Genomic DNA, 15,953 nt, shown 5'->3' with positions numbered 1-15,953 from the left:
AATATGTTTACAATAATCAAGTACAACAGTTATTCTTAATGTGCCCGTTAACGCTTACCAGAGAACATTCTCGTTTCCAACAGTGTTCGTAGGTTTCCTTAAGAATATTTCCCGCGGCTGACACAAAATTTCCCTTTTCTTATGAAATTTTCCCTAGTTTATTGAGAGTTCAATTCCTATGACAGAAATTACCTGATAAGATTAATTTAGCTATATTAAAGGAAGTGCCAATCATATTTATTTTATTCATTTGGATTTTGTCTTTTTTTTTTTTTTTTTACTTTTTTCTTCACTTTTTTCCTTTCAAACAATACAGACAAATAAATCCAGCCAACAATGGGTCTGCTAATAATGCTACTTTGAACAGACACACACACACACACACAAACTATTGCTATTGTTTTGGTTTATTTGTGAAGAACAAAAAAATTTAAGCATTAATATTGGTCAATCAGTTACGCGAGAATTTCCCTGGGTTTTCATGTTTTATCGAAAAATTCCCTTTTTGCTAAATTTTCGTACGAAATTTCCTTACTACGAAGACTGGTTTCCAAATGAGGCGCTGGAACATAAAGGGGCGATTGGGGACGATAGATAGAGCTTTGAGATTTCATGACCTGTTAGACATTATTATTATTATTATTATTATTATTATTATTATTATTATTATTATTATTATTATTATTATTATTATTATTATTATTATTATTATTGGACAGAGCCATATGCATTTTGCAAATTATTAAAAGTTTAATTCTTTTTTACAAATAATACTGTAGATTCTTCAATAATTATTTTAAGAATTGAAGCCTTTTTTCTTATTCTTACGTTTAGCCTTGTGCATGGGTAGATTGAATTAAGATTACAGGGGGCGCTCAGGACAATTGCATTCACCCAAAGGGGCGCTAAACTCGAAAAGGTTGAGAACCACTGATGTACAGTACAAGCTCTCTTAAAAAATAAATATTTTATAATTGCACAATATTAACATTGCAAATCTTATAACGAAAATATGGGTATCGCAACACATTTTCAAACAAAACCCTAACATAATGAACTGTTTTCTTTGGAAGAAAATGATTAGTGTTTTTAAACAAATTTTACATTATGGGAGTCAGTCACCTTCACCACTTTTTTTTTTTTAATAATCCACTGATTTATATAAAGAGGTGTTCTTTAAAAGAAACAAGGGTTTTAATTGTTTGATTTTGCTGATTTCTTCCAATCTAGTTAAATATTCCTTGCTGCATCAAAACACATTTGCAATGTACAAGGTGTTCCGGTAACAAGACCGACAAACTTCGCATAAGTTATGTGTTGAGAACCGCAATACAAGAAAAAGTTTTATTTGCAATATCGATCGGAAACAGCTAATTACAGAGATGGGGCCAATTTAAGGTAATTAGTGGAATTGGTTGTATAGCTACCTGAATAGAAGAACTGGCAGACTTGGCATACGTGTTTAGGTTCTTAATACAAGAAAAAAAGTTTTGTCTGCTGTGACGTTGATCGGAAACTCCTAATTACTGAATTTTCGAAAAGGCTGAAACACATATTCTGTTATTTTTAATTAAGTATTTATTTACCAGACTTCATATCTCTACCTTCACCTCTGTTAGGATATGTATTTCCAAATCTTGTCTCATTCCTTGCTTTCGTGACAAAAGAAATTTTCTGTCCAAATTTCACGTTTCTAGCTACAGTAGTGTCGCCTAGATGTTGGGTAACTGAGTCATAGAATAGTGTTAAATAAGTTTAATGGTTCTTAATTTGCCCCTTTATATTAGCATCTTGATTTACGGTTTTCTACGCACATCGTTTTAAAAAATAGAGGAGAGAAATTGGCTGTCTAATTCCAGCTCTACTGGTTTAGTCAGTCTTTATAACTATGCTAGGAAAATGGGTTAGAATCTGAAATTCAATGAATGAGAAATTGCGACTGAACCGAGAATCGAACTAGTGTTTCCAGCTTCCTCTGGCGATGCTCTAATCACTACGCTACCCATTGAAACAAGATAACAAGAGCTACGAAAATAAAGATACTTACTTCATGCATCATTATCGTAAATCTGTTTCAGCGGCACCTTTCAGTCTACAAATATTAGTGCTTTTAGCACTCATATTTCTCCTTTAGATATTGGTCTTCTCACGATTTTTTTTTTTTTTAATTTTGACTTTTGCATATCTTGCACTAGCGGGGCTATATGAAAGACTTACAACTTTAACGTGGGATTCGAACCATATGCACTCCTACCAGGGATCGAACCCGGATCTCCTACGCCACAGGCGCGTGCGCTAACCGCTTAGTTATGAAGGAGCTTAGATCTTTTCACTTCTGTTGCAAATTTTCGATTCCTGTTCTCCACACTAAATAATGACGGAAGGGACCGTCAAAACAATTTCGGAGCAGGTTAAGGTTAGTGACGCGTTAGGTTAGCATACGAGCAATAATATTTTAATATTTGCAGTGTATTGCATCTCGTTCAAAGCAATTTCCAAGTTCAGATATTCTTGAGATTAAACATTTATATTCTATTTCGGAAAGATTGTACCAATGTCAGTTTTCTCGTAATGTCAAATAAGAAGTGTCAGGTAATTTGCAACTAAAATGCAATCAATAATATCTACTTGGGTTACTTTAGTCCCAACGTAATAAATCTTCCTCTACATGAGTGATTGATTTGTCAGATTACCTGTTTAAATTAAATCAATTAATACGTGTAAATTAAGTATGATTTTATTAAGTACGGAAGAAACAAACGAACCGTAGTTAGAATACACGGTAAGTAAAGTAATTTGGAAATTTTTGAGGTTCAAAACATGAACTGCTTCCAAAACGACAGATGAAAACTCATCGTTATTTAGAATAAGTAATCATTAACACAGATTTGTTAAATTTGAATTATAGTACGATAAGTGAGCAATATAGCCAGGTACTAAAAGATTAGCTAATTTTTCATATAATTATGTTGTATCTGTTTGATATGTTGTTTCTGCTATACGTAAAATAAATAATCAAACAAATAAACAAACAGAAATAATGATAGTATCTTTCCTAACGAATTTTTCCTATAGTTTTGGCTTAAATTTAAATGCCAAAAGGGTCATACAGGACAAAATCGAGGAAAAACATAAAACAAATTATGGCAGGGCCAGTGGGAAGTTTAACGTATTTTTCACGTTATCTTTTGTAAAATTATTATACTAATATAATCATATATAGTACCATAGTAATCATGTGTATAGCATAATTACGTGTAGTGATAGAATACTTACATTCATATTTGATTGTAGTTCCATAGAACACTTACATTCATGTTTGGTTGTAGTTCGCTTTATAACACGGCAGGCGTGTCCATCGCTATTTATTTCTATAGTAACAATTCGATCAGAAAAAAAAAATCATAGAAAACATTGTTAATTATTGTTATAAACATATTATTATTATTATTGATATATTACAATATATGATAACGTACTAATTAAGCTTTACGTTGATGAATGGGTTCGAAATCATATTCAATTTATTTGATATACATTTTTTGGGCCCATATTTGGAATTTGCATCTTTACTAGTGCATTCAAAACAGTTTTGAAACTTAATATAAAAGTTCAACTTTCAAACTTTCAAAATAATACAGACAAAATAAACTATTGTAAATGAGAATATATATTTTAATTGTCGTGTAATAGTTATATCTAAAGAATTTTCCCTTGTTATGCAGAAATTTTCGAGATAGAAACGTTTTTATTTATTTATTTATTTATTTATTTATTTATTTATTTATTTACTGCTAGAGTTTTTCATTATGCATCGCCGTTTCAAATATTAGGAAGAATATGAAAGAACATGAAAGTAGGATGCTTCAAATGTAAATGAAGTTCTGGTTTGTATTCTCCCTGCAATCTGTCTATATGTAGTAGACGTGTTAAAACTTGCATTTCGTAAAGGACTATCAATCGCTTTTATGAAATATGACGAGTAAGTACCAAATACAAATGTTACAGAGAATAATGTTACTAAAAAACTTCTTTCAAACAACACATCACGTCTTCTAAAACGTACAGTAAACTTTAAGCATAGTTTATTTACCAATAAAGATTCGTGAGAGGTTGAGTGTATGTTTGGACAAAATCTTTTCGAGAAAAAAGTGTCAACGCTCGGACAACTTTCATTTTTTGTGTAGTTCATTCATTGCATGTTCAGATTTTATTTCCATCTAGCTGACAAAGTCATCATTGTCCAGGAAAAAAGAAGTGACGAAAAACTCTAAATAGCCTATGGTCTCTTCCCTACAATTACCTATAAGTATGCCAAGTCAATGGTGTAGCTTCAGCTTTATATATAATTCTAATTCTATTCTAAATAGCCTATAGTCTCTTCTCTATAGTTACCTAGAAGTACCCCACATCAATGGTGTAGCTTCAGTTTTATATATAATTCTAATTCTATTCTAGATAGCCTATGGTCACTTTTCTATAGTTACCTCGAAGTACGCCAAGCTAATGGTGTAGCTTCAGCTTTATATATAATTCTAATTCTATTCTGAATAGCCTACGGTATCTTTTCTATAGTTACCTAGAAGTAAACCGAGCCAATGGTGTAGCTTCAGTTTTATATATAATTTTTATTCTGTTCTAAGCAGTCTACGGACTATTCCATACAATTACGAGAAGTATGTCAACCTAACGATGTGGATTTCTGTAGTGGACAAAAATTACAAAAAAAAAAAAAAAAAAAAAAAAAAAAAAAAAAAAAATTCAGTTTTATATAGGGTGTTTATGTAGAATAACGGAAGGATGTGTCACCGTTACCTGTTAAGATGTTAACGGCTCACTTCGTTAACAAACTTTGCCCAGATAATTGCTCTAGCTGTCTATTGCAGAAAAAGAATTAAAAAATTCGCTTTCGTTCAAGAGGTATCATGTAGGTATACTAATGAACAAGTGTAAGTCGCTATTACCCGTTAAGATGTTAACGGATTGACTCCGTTAACAAACTGGGTGGAAATAATTGCTCTAGCTATCTATTTTTTAAAAAAAATTAAAAATTTGCTTTCGTTTAAATATTATTGAGTGCACTAGCGAACGAATTTAAATAGCCGTTACCCGTTAAGGAGTTAACGGATTGACTACATTAAAGATCTTGGACGAGATAATTGCTCTAGCTATCTACTGCAAAAATCGCTTTCGTTTTCGAGTTATCGTCAAGAGTAACGGACAACCGTTACTCGCCGTTATCCGTTAACATATCAACGGATTGACTTCATTAACGAACTCGACCGAGATAGAATTGAAAAATTCTCTTCCGTTCAAGAGTTGTCGTGAGGAGTAACGAACAAACGTAAGTTGCCGGGCAGGGGTGTACGCAGGCATTTACTTCGGATGGGGGTCCAAATTCAATATGAGAATAAATTATATTAAAAGTTGTAAAAATTACCCCTAAAATTAGACCAAATTTACAGAAAAGTCGGGATTTCGGGGATTCCAATCTCCAGGACTCATCCTCTACATACGTCCCTGATCGCTGTTACACGTTAAGGTATTAACGAATTCTCTCCATTAATAAACTCTAATTATCTACTGCTAAAAATTATTTTAAAATTTGCTTCGGTTCAAAAATTATCGTGAGGAGTATCGGACGGATGTACTAACATTACAATATTGTAAGTCTCATTTACGTGATTCTAATAGTAAAATTCATTGTTCTAAAGGTATTACTTCCATTGTTCACATTATTTCACTTATTACACATTGTTGCGAAGTGGTAAAGGGCTTTCTCATTGTACGGCTTTCTCGTTGTAACAAAGCCCCACAGTAAACCCTGCAATGGGAGGTTCGTCGGTTGTTTTATTCAGTGTAGCCATCCAAAGACCAATTCCACTAATTATTACCTTAAATCTCTAAACTTACGTGTTTCTGGTCAAAGTTACGCATAAACATTTTTGTTGTATTGAGGTTCTGAACTTAAGTTGAATGTACACAGAGATGAGTTTAGATCTATATGGCTTAAGAGCCTGACATACTAAAAATAATACAAGTTTTACAATTTTTCTTTTGCTTGTTTTTCATAAGTGAAAAGAGATAATGAAATGCAACTTACCACAATCCTAGATAATGTCATTCTACAACAGAAAATGGAGGCAACGGTGGCTCAGTGGTGAAGCGTTCACCTCTGGTGCATGGGATCCCGGGTTCGATCCCGGCTCCCGCCAAGTGAACTTTGTGGTGGACAAACACCGTGTGCGTGGGTTTCCTCGGGGTCTTCCCGTTTCCTTCCACTTTCTTTCATTCCACCATTTCATTTATTTCTCATCATCACCGTCTCCTTTAGCCTAACCGGCATAACCGTGGGACGTAAAACTCAAATATTTCATTTCATTTTACAACAGAAAATATGAACCTGAAGAATTTTCTGTGTTGCCATCCACAAAAATTACAATTTCAGATAACATTTCTCCAAAAATCTAAGTCAAAACAGCGACTACAGGAACTAACTCAACTGCACTTGGTTATGTATCATGTTGTTTTGGAACCCTGAGAACTACTTTTTAAATAACATTAACTCTATGTTAAAACTATTTTGTTTATGACAAACTAAATACAACTATTATTTAGAAAAGTAGTTCACAGGATTCCAAGACAATATGATACGTAATTAAAGCAGTTCAGTTCGTTCCTCTAGTCGCTGCCTTAACTTAGATTGTTGGGGAAATGTTATTCTGGCAACACTGTAATATCTATGGATGGCAACACTGTATATTCTTCAGATTCATATTTTCTGTTATAGAATAACAGTATCTATGATTGTGATAAGTTGTATTTTATTATCTCGTTTCACTTATGAATAAACTTGCAAAAGAAAAAAAGTAAAATTTTGTATTATTTTTAGTATGTCAGGCTCTTAAATAAAAAATAGTTATTGTAAATCTGTTAAGTTGAGCTCCTTTCACCATTTTATTCGTCTTTTTGTTCCTTATTGAACATAATTTCATTGTCTACTTAGTGAAACACATTTTGGTTTTTACTTTATCTTTTATTTATTTCAGTCTTCCACAAGTGGTAGAGTTGCAAGCGACAAGATCATTTCTTATACGGGACAGCAACAATACAGGTGAGTTCCTTTTATTTACTTCTTTCTTCAGGTATTCTGAAATAAGATTTTTTTTTCATTCAAGAGACACTTCAATACATTTATCATTGCTCCAACACAGTCAGTTTATAATAGTATGTTACTTGATATGGTAATGTAGTATATTAAATAGCAATTTGGACCTTGTTTATGATGACACAAGACAGAACTAAAACGATGCAATGAATCTCGAACTATGCTCTACAGTATACGTTTTGTTACATAACGATATTACTTTCTTCATAAACTGCTTTTTAATGAGAATAATTCATTATTGTTGCTAACAGAGACCGTACTTTGGTATAACAGACTACTACTTAACAAATACGTTACGAAGTAAACAGCGACACCAACTATCGTGACAGACTAAAAGTCAAAAGTAAGTTAAGTAGCAGTTACTTAAGAGCCTGACATACTAAAGATAGTACAAAATTTAACCATTTTTCTTTTTCTTGTTTTTCATAAGTGAAAGGACATAATGAAATGCAACTTATCACAATCATAGATAATGTTATTCTACAACAGAAAATATGAACCTGAAGAATTTTCAGTGTTGTCATCCATAGAAATTACAGTGTTGACAGAATAGCATTTCCCCCAAAATCTAAGTTAAGGCAGCGACTAGAGGAACAAACTCAACTGCATTTGATTACGTGTCATATTGTCTTGGAATCCTCTGAACTACTTTTTAGATAATAGTTGTATTTATTTCTAATAAACAAAATAGTTTCAACATACAGTTATTAAAATTAAATAATAAGGTTATTTAAAAAGTAGTTCACAGGATACCTAAACAACATCAACAAATGCAGTTGAGTTCGCTCCTCTAGTCGCTGCGTTAACTTAGGTTTTTGGGAAAATGGCAACACTATAATCTCTATGGATGGCAACACTGTAATTTCTATGGATGGCAACACTGAAAATTCTTCACATTTATATTTTCTGTTGTAGAATAACATTATCTATGATTGTGGTAAGCAGCATTTCATTATCGCCTTTCACTTATGAAAAACTAGCAAAAGAAAAATGGTAAATTTTGTATTATTTTTAGTATGACAGGCTTTTAAAACATTAAAATAGAATTACACACAAAGATATTGTAGTATTAAGTGCTTAATTTAGTGGATGGTATAAATTATAGATGATGAGTCAGCAGAAAATGCTAACAGGATTAGAATTCATCTACTTTAAGTACAAATTATTCTAGTTGGTAAAATAAGTTTAATGATGTTTGAAAGCTCAAACTTCGATGCTAATACTTAAAACACGACAAATTGATCTCGGTATTGCAATTTATCTGAGCCTAAAATATTTTTACAAATATATATGAAGATTCAAATTAAGGGATAATGAAATTCATTGCATAGTTACATATACAGGGTGTTTCAAACAACACCGGCAACGTTTCGGAGGTGATTCCTGACACCAAGATAAGACAAAAAGTATAGACCAATCTGGGTGCAGAAATCCGTCATTTCGGAGTTATAGGCTGCCGAAAACATGCAAAAAATTAAATTTACAGGTGCATAGCTCCAAAACTATGGGACCTACCGTTGTCGGGCAGACTTCACTTAGGAACTAATATGTGCGCTATCCAAACATACATGTTTCAGAGTCCTGCGGTACTCACACAACAATTTTTATATAGAGAGTTTGGCTACGGGCATATAATTTAAAGTTCTCACCAACTACCTCCATAAAAATAGTTGAGGAAGTAGCACAGAATTCTGAAACAGGAATATTTGGATAGTACACATACTAGTTCCTAAGTGAAGTCTTGGCCCGACAACGGTAGGTCCCACAGTATTGGAGCTGTGGACCTTTAAAGTTTTTTTTTTTTTTTTTCATATTTTCAAAAGCCTGTAACTCCAAAAGGAAGCATTTGTACACCCAGGCTGGTCTATACTTTTTGTCTTATCTTGGTGTCAGGAATCACCTCCCAAACGTTGTCGGTATTGTTTTGAAACTCCCTGTATATATGAAAACTGTCCAGTAAAATAAGAAAGCATGAGAAAGACAAAAGAAAAATACTTTTAAATAATTACGGATGAACATTTTTTAAATATATTTGTCTATTTATTATTCAATGTATATTTGTACAAATTTTTGACACACCTAAATTTTGACAACCACTGTTAAGTTGTCCTTTAAATAAATTACCACAGTCAATTTTAAATATTTAATTTTGAGAATGCACACATTTGAAATATATTTTATAAATGTTTATTTGTATAAAGTAGGTTGTTTATAGTGAAATATAAATCTAGTGCAAAGAACAGCTTTGATATTGCAATTAGCTGTTTCGCAGTCTTTTTTTTTTTTTTTTAAAAAAAAAGAAAAGAGCTTTGCTTTGTTTCTTAAAAAAGGTGCTTTCTGAATAACCATTAATGGAGGCCGCTAGGTTAGAAACTGACTGTTTCTGCAGCAGCTTCAGGTATTGCGTTGCAATTTATGCAATTATGTTTTTCATGGATTTAATTAACGCAGATCAAAATAATATGCAGCTTCAGAAGAATAGATATAGTTATTTGCATGCAATTTATATACATGATATAACATTTTAATGAAGCTTATATTAATGAATTAGTTTTACTCTTAGGTATTCGAGATAGTGACTTAACATCATGAATAATATATTCGAGCATCAAGGTTTTAGTTAGTTACGTACAGTAAACTGTATTATTTGATAATATGAATGCTTTCACTAGTAAAACTAGAATTAATCGTACGGAAAAATAGGATTAATTATACAGGATTAATCATATATGCTGTGCAGCTACTTCGTATCTGAAAAAAAAGAAAGATTAGAAAGTAAAATAAAACAACTTTTGGTTTAGTGAAGAAAACAATTTAGGTGGGAAAGCTAAACGGTTTGGTTTATTGAGAGAAAAACAGAAAGAAATTTAGGAGGTAAATTTCAGGTTTAGTGAAAAAACAAAGAACTTGCAGGAGGCAACACTAAACTTTTGGTTTAGTGAGAGATAAAGAAAGAAATTTAGGGGTAAATTTTTGGTTTAGTGAGAGAAAAAGAAAGAAATTTAGGAGGTAAATTTTAGGTTTAGTGAGAAAAACAAAAACAATGTAGGAGATAAGACTAAGCTTTTGGTTTAGTGAGAGAAAAAGAAAGAAATTTAGGAGGTAAATTTTAGGTTTAGTGAGAAAAACAAAAACAATGTAGGAGATAAGACTAAGCTTTTGGTTTAGTGAGAGAAAAAGAAAGAAATTTAGGAGGTAAATTTTAGGTTTAGTGAGAAGAAACAAAGAAATGTAGGAGGTAAGAATAAGGGTTTGGTTTAGCGAAAGAAAAAGAAAGAATTTTAAGAGGTAAATATTAGGTTTAGTGAGAGAAAAACAAAGAAATTTAGGAGGTAAATTTTAGGTTTAGTGAGAAAAACAAAAACAATGTAGGAGATAAGACTAAGCTTTTGGTTTAGTGAGAGAAAAAGAAAGAAATTTAGGAGGTAAACTTTTGGTTTAATGAGAGAAAGAAAGAAATTTAGGATGTAAATTTTAGGTTTAGTGAAAAAAACAAAGAAATGTAGGAGGTAAGACTAAATTTTTGGTTTCGTAATAAAAAAAAAAAAGAAAGAAATTTAGGAGGTAAGGCTAAAATTCTAGTTTAATGAGAGAAAAACAAATAAATTTAGATGGAAGGCCAAACTTTTGGGAAAGTAAGAAAATAGAAAAAGCAAGAAATTTAGGAGATAAGGCGAAACTTTTGATTTAGGTAAGAGAGACTAAGTGGTAAGAGGTAAGAGAGATAGGTAAGAGAGACTAATAATTCAATGCATATTTACAAAACATACTTTTCTTGCATTTAGTGGGAAAGGAGGAAATGCATTAGCGACGGACAACTTTTTCATTTTCTGATCCATGTGCTGAAGTGAAAATGCGTTTTTATTCTTTTTATTGTGGATGCGAAGTAGCGAAGTGTGGATAGAAGATTGTTCATAAAAGTTTTATGTAACATAAGAGAAGAAATGTCACCTAACTTCAAAGTCACTAAAATTATCTAAAATATATATTTATAATCAAGAGTTATTTCATGAAAAGTAATATTAATTATTTTTTTTCTTATTCAAGTGATTCAAAAATGAAACTTCATAATGAATTATAACTTTACATTTGGTGACATAATCATGGACCAGAGCCGTAAATTATTAGGAATGAACAAAAAAGCAACAGAACTTTGAACTAACAATTGTTTTTTTCATGATCTACCTAAACCGAAAGTAGTTATATTTCATTTGTATTTTTCTTTTTCGTTCACGTGAAAGTTAGGCTTATTTGTAGAAATATTGGGAATGTTGAGCAGAAATCCAGCTGTTAAAAAAAAAAAAAAAAAAAAAAAAAAAAAACGGTGATTTCTGTTTATATCAGTTTAGGTTAGGTTAGTTTATGTTAGTGTAGGAGTCCAACATATTTTTCGAATAAAATGATAGAATTTCGCTTATTTCTATTAATATTAGGTTAGTTTAGGTTAGATTTGGTTGCGTTATGTTAGGTTTAAGTATTTGCATCATCCATTTCTCTTGTAAATGTTGTATTTTTTACGTACTTCTGGACGCCTTCTGCTGAACATTCTTCGAAATATTATTACACTTGTTTCTTGGTAGTTCATTGAGGTATATGAAGACCATCAGGGAAGAATAAATAAAGTAGAAAAATATTAAAGACTATAATAAAATAGTTTCACTGTGTTAGTACTTACTATTTTTCATGTATTCATTACAGCCAAACTCTAATCAAATGCCAAGGTTATCATACTTTCATAATATTTCTTGATATACTTTGAAATTCATATAACAAAGATGTACGTGTCATTTAATTTAGTTATTTCATTACTAGCAGGATAAGAAGAGCCATATTCTTCCATATAGTACAGACTAGTTGGTAAACCCAGTGACAATCAACTTGTTTCAGAAATACTAATTTTATGTGTTAATACCGTAATAGTCTTAGAGAATCATTTGTAGTGTAGTTTATGTTATCTTTTTTAACTAGATTTAATTTCGCAAAAGGAAGACATTTTGAGTTCAGAGGAAAGTTTAAAAGAAGACATAATAAAGTAAGTATATGGCAGTATCAGTGTTGCCAGACGGAATCTATAAAGAAACCCAACAGATGGTATTGGTACCAGAGTCTCGATTGCTTGAGTATTTGAAAAACAAATATTGTATATAATTGAACGCCACTTTTGTCCGCAGCTCGCAATACATTTCTGGAAATGTTAGTTGTTGTGAGTTTGATGGCGCCCGTAACACAAACGTTGACCACGAAGGAAGTTCTAGCATAATAACGTTATCACAAACAGCCAAGAAACCCAAAATACGCTACAATCGATACAAAGAATTTAGAAGTACAAGGGCCACAACTACAAGTACCACTGAAGCAACAATTGAAAACACAGCAGCAACAGAATTATCAGCCACATCTGACGATATATCGAAAGCTAATGAAATCGATCAGAGGTACATAGATCAAAGGACTATATATGTACATACATTCATTTCTACTTTTATCTTCGCCTATAATTCCTCTTTTTATTTTTTTTTACTCTCTCCTCTTCTAGCAAGAAACGTGTATATTAATTACGAAGCTTCCTGAATCAAAATAGCAACCTACGATTCAGTGAACTACGAATGCTTTAGTGTGATTCTTGGGTGACGGTCATAGTGCCTTGAATAGATCTATATGCATTGTGATTTTTTCGTTTATTAGCATACTTCAACATAGAATAATAATATTACTGATATGAAACAAAATTCAGTTACTGAAAAAAAGCAATTCTATTCTTTAGAGCTAGAAACTTTTTATTCTTTTTCTTTACTGAAAATGAACTAAAGAATGATTGAAAATTTTTGACTTCAATACAAGTGACACATACTTACAAGACTTACTGTACATATTTATGAAACTACATATATTCTAAACAGACAATTTAGACAAAAAATGATTCATTTAATGTCATTTAACTTAATAGATTTCCAAGAGATATATAGATATCAAACGAAACGTATTTTATATGTTGGTAAGTTATTGACAAACTGACTAGATAGACACTTGAATAGTATTACTCTGAATTGTTTACCGTCAGTAAGATTTAAGAATGTAAGTAATCTGTAGTATTATCCTATTCAATTGTATATTGTGAATAGAACCAGTATGTTTTATTACTTCTTCGAGATCACAGATAATCCATATTGCTGTTTCCATTACTGTCAAATGGCATAGCATATTTTATAATATATATATTCACAGTATTTAGTGTTAGAAATTATAAGTTATCGTAAATCTAGCTTGCAAATGGTCAGTTTCTGTGATTTTCTTTCAGACTTTTTGAAGTACAAGACACATTCCATTATGATAATGATTCAATTCTTTTTACGTCTGTCGAGCTTCGAAATATCCGGAAGATCACTTGAAAACCATTTGTAAGTTAGATTTTTAAAAATATATATTTCCTGGATGAAATTTCTTTTGTTATCATTCGAATGAAAGGACTGATTTGAGTACGTAATAAAATGTTCTATGATCTGAAACAAAATCGCGTTATTATAAGACATAACAAAGAAAAATAATCATATTATAAGACAAAGAAAATTACTATATTGTTAAACACAATTAAGACAACTTCCCTATTACAAGATAGAACAAAGACAACTATATTATAAGCTACAACAAAGAATATTATTTTATTGTAAGACACAACAAAGAAAATTACTCTAAGAAACAACAAAGAAAATTATTCCAAAAGACACAACAAAGAAAATCAATTAAAGGCACAATAAAGAAAAATTATCCTATTATAAGACAACAAAGGTAATGACCTTATTATAAGATACAACAAAGAAAATTAAAATATTATTAGACACAACTAAGAAAACTACAACAAATATAACTATATTATAAGATACCTCAACAAAACAATTACTCTATTATAAGACACAATAAAGAAAAATTACCCTATTGCCCTATAATACACAACAAAGGTAATGATCTTACTATAAGATGCAACAAAGAAAATTGTTATATTATTAGACACTATTAGGGAAACTTCCCTATTAAGATACACAAAGACAACTATATTATAAGCTACAACAAAGAAAATTACCCTACTGTAAGACATAATAAAGAAAGATACTCTGTTATAAGAAACAACACAGAAAATTATTCTAAAAAAAAGACACAGCAAAGAAAATCACACTATTATTAGACACAATTAAGAAAACTTCCCTATTAAAAACACACAAAGACAATTATAAGCTACAACAAAGAAAATTACCCCACTGTAAGATACAACAAAGACAATACTCTATTATAAGAAAAACACAAAAAATATTCGAAAAAAGACACAACAAAGAAAACTACTTTATTATAAGACACGATAACGAAAAATTACCCTCTTATAAAACACAACAAAGGTAATTAATCATACCTTATATTATACAAAGAAAATTTTTTATACAAATACAACAAAGAAAATTACTCGATTATAAAAACAACAAAGAAAATTAGTATAAAACAAATTAAAAATACCCTATTACACAATACAACAAAGACAACCTTATTATAAGATTCAATCAAGAACACTGCCCTGCTGTAAGACATAGGAAAGAAAATTACTCTATTATACGATTTAACAAAGAAAATTACTCTTTTATAAGACAAAATAAAGAAAATTACCCCATCATAAGACACAAAAATTGCTCCATAATAAGACTTAGAAAAGAAAATTACCTTTTCATAAGACACAACAAAGAAACTTACCGTATTATAAAGCACAATCTGGAGAAATACTTTATTGGAAGGAGCAACAAAGAAAATTATTCTATTATAGGACAGATGAAACTACTCAAATTAGTCACTTCATTACTAAGCTTATTGTCACAAGAAATTATCCAGGAAACATTCAGTTTGATAAACACTGACCTACCAACTTACAAAATAATAATTAACCATACAAAATAAGTTTCTCTATAGACAAGCTGCAATAAAAACAAAGAAAAAATGCTTGTGTATTATATTATTATCATCACACAAAAGGTATATGTACAGAGCTTTCGAAGAAGGCAGTTGAAGCTGCTTCTCTTCGAATATAATTCTACGGCAGTGTGAAAATTATGTGTGTATATGTGTGTGTGATAAGATGGATGTATTACTTTTTCTGAAAGCAGAATTTTTTCACAAACATTTGATGAAGAAGAAACACAAAAAAGAAAATGTATATACAAGTACATTTTGTATATCTGTACGATATACAGAAGTTTTCTCTTCGAAATATCTTAAAAAAATATTTTCGTCATTTTGACCAGTTTTGACCTGCTGAACGACCATGACCTGACAGAAAACTCTCTGACGAACTCGACACGAAGATTCCGGCGGCAGATCAGATTCAGGTAAAAACAGTCTTTATATACCCACGGCAACAGGTGACAGTTTTGACGGAAGTGGGGCTCTCTCTACTCTCCTAACGTACTTCTTTCATACCACCATCACCTTACCTGCTGAATATATATACCACATTTTGTACATAAAAAATTATATACTTCTACTCACACAATAAAAATACTTCACATACCATTCACAATTTGTCTCATAGTAAAATATATATGTAAAGCTCATCCCAAATTTTTAAAATATACCCCAAATTAATATCTTTCATTTAAAATTTCATGTATATAGATTTAAAATGTTATCCTTCTTAAAATACGCGAATTTTAAGTGATGTAAATAAGTATCTTAAGTTTTCCGCCAGCGTTATTTTATATTTTAAGCCTGTGGGGTTAGCATTATGTTTTTATTCTATTTTATCCATTAA

The 15,953-nt window shown here is 30.9% G+C and overlaps 1 protein-coding gene across 7 annotated transcripts in view; it reads left to right on the top strand.

The window, feature by feature from the left end:
- The window catches only part of Cda5 (Chitin deacetylase-like 5), a 454,673-nt gene that overhangs the window by 360,205 nt on the left and 78,515 nt on the right, over nucleotides 1-15,953 (top strand). For all 7 annotated transcript variants that reach the window (XM_081756025.1, XM_081756024.1, XM_081756027.1 and 4 more), the window contains exons 6-7: nucleotides 7,050-7,114; nucleotides 15,448-15,531. In XM_081756025.1, coding sequence (XP_081612151.1) covers nucleotides 7,050-7,114; nucleotides 15,448-15,531 — 149 coding nt within the window. The remainder of the gene's footprint in view (nucleotides 1-7,049; nucleotides 7,115-15,447; nucleotides 15,532-15,953) is intronic.

The sequence above is a fragment of the Thermobia domestica genome, chromosome 4 (genome assembly GCF_964235325.1).
Source record: "Thermobia domestica chromosome 4, izTheDome1.hap1.1, whole genome shotgun sequence".
NCBI lineage: Eukaryota > Metazoa > Arthropoda > Insecta > Zygentoma > Lepismatidae > Thermobia > Thermobia domestica.
This window is presented reverse-complemented; position numbering and strand designations above follow the sequence as displayed.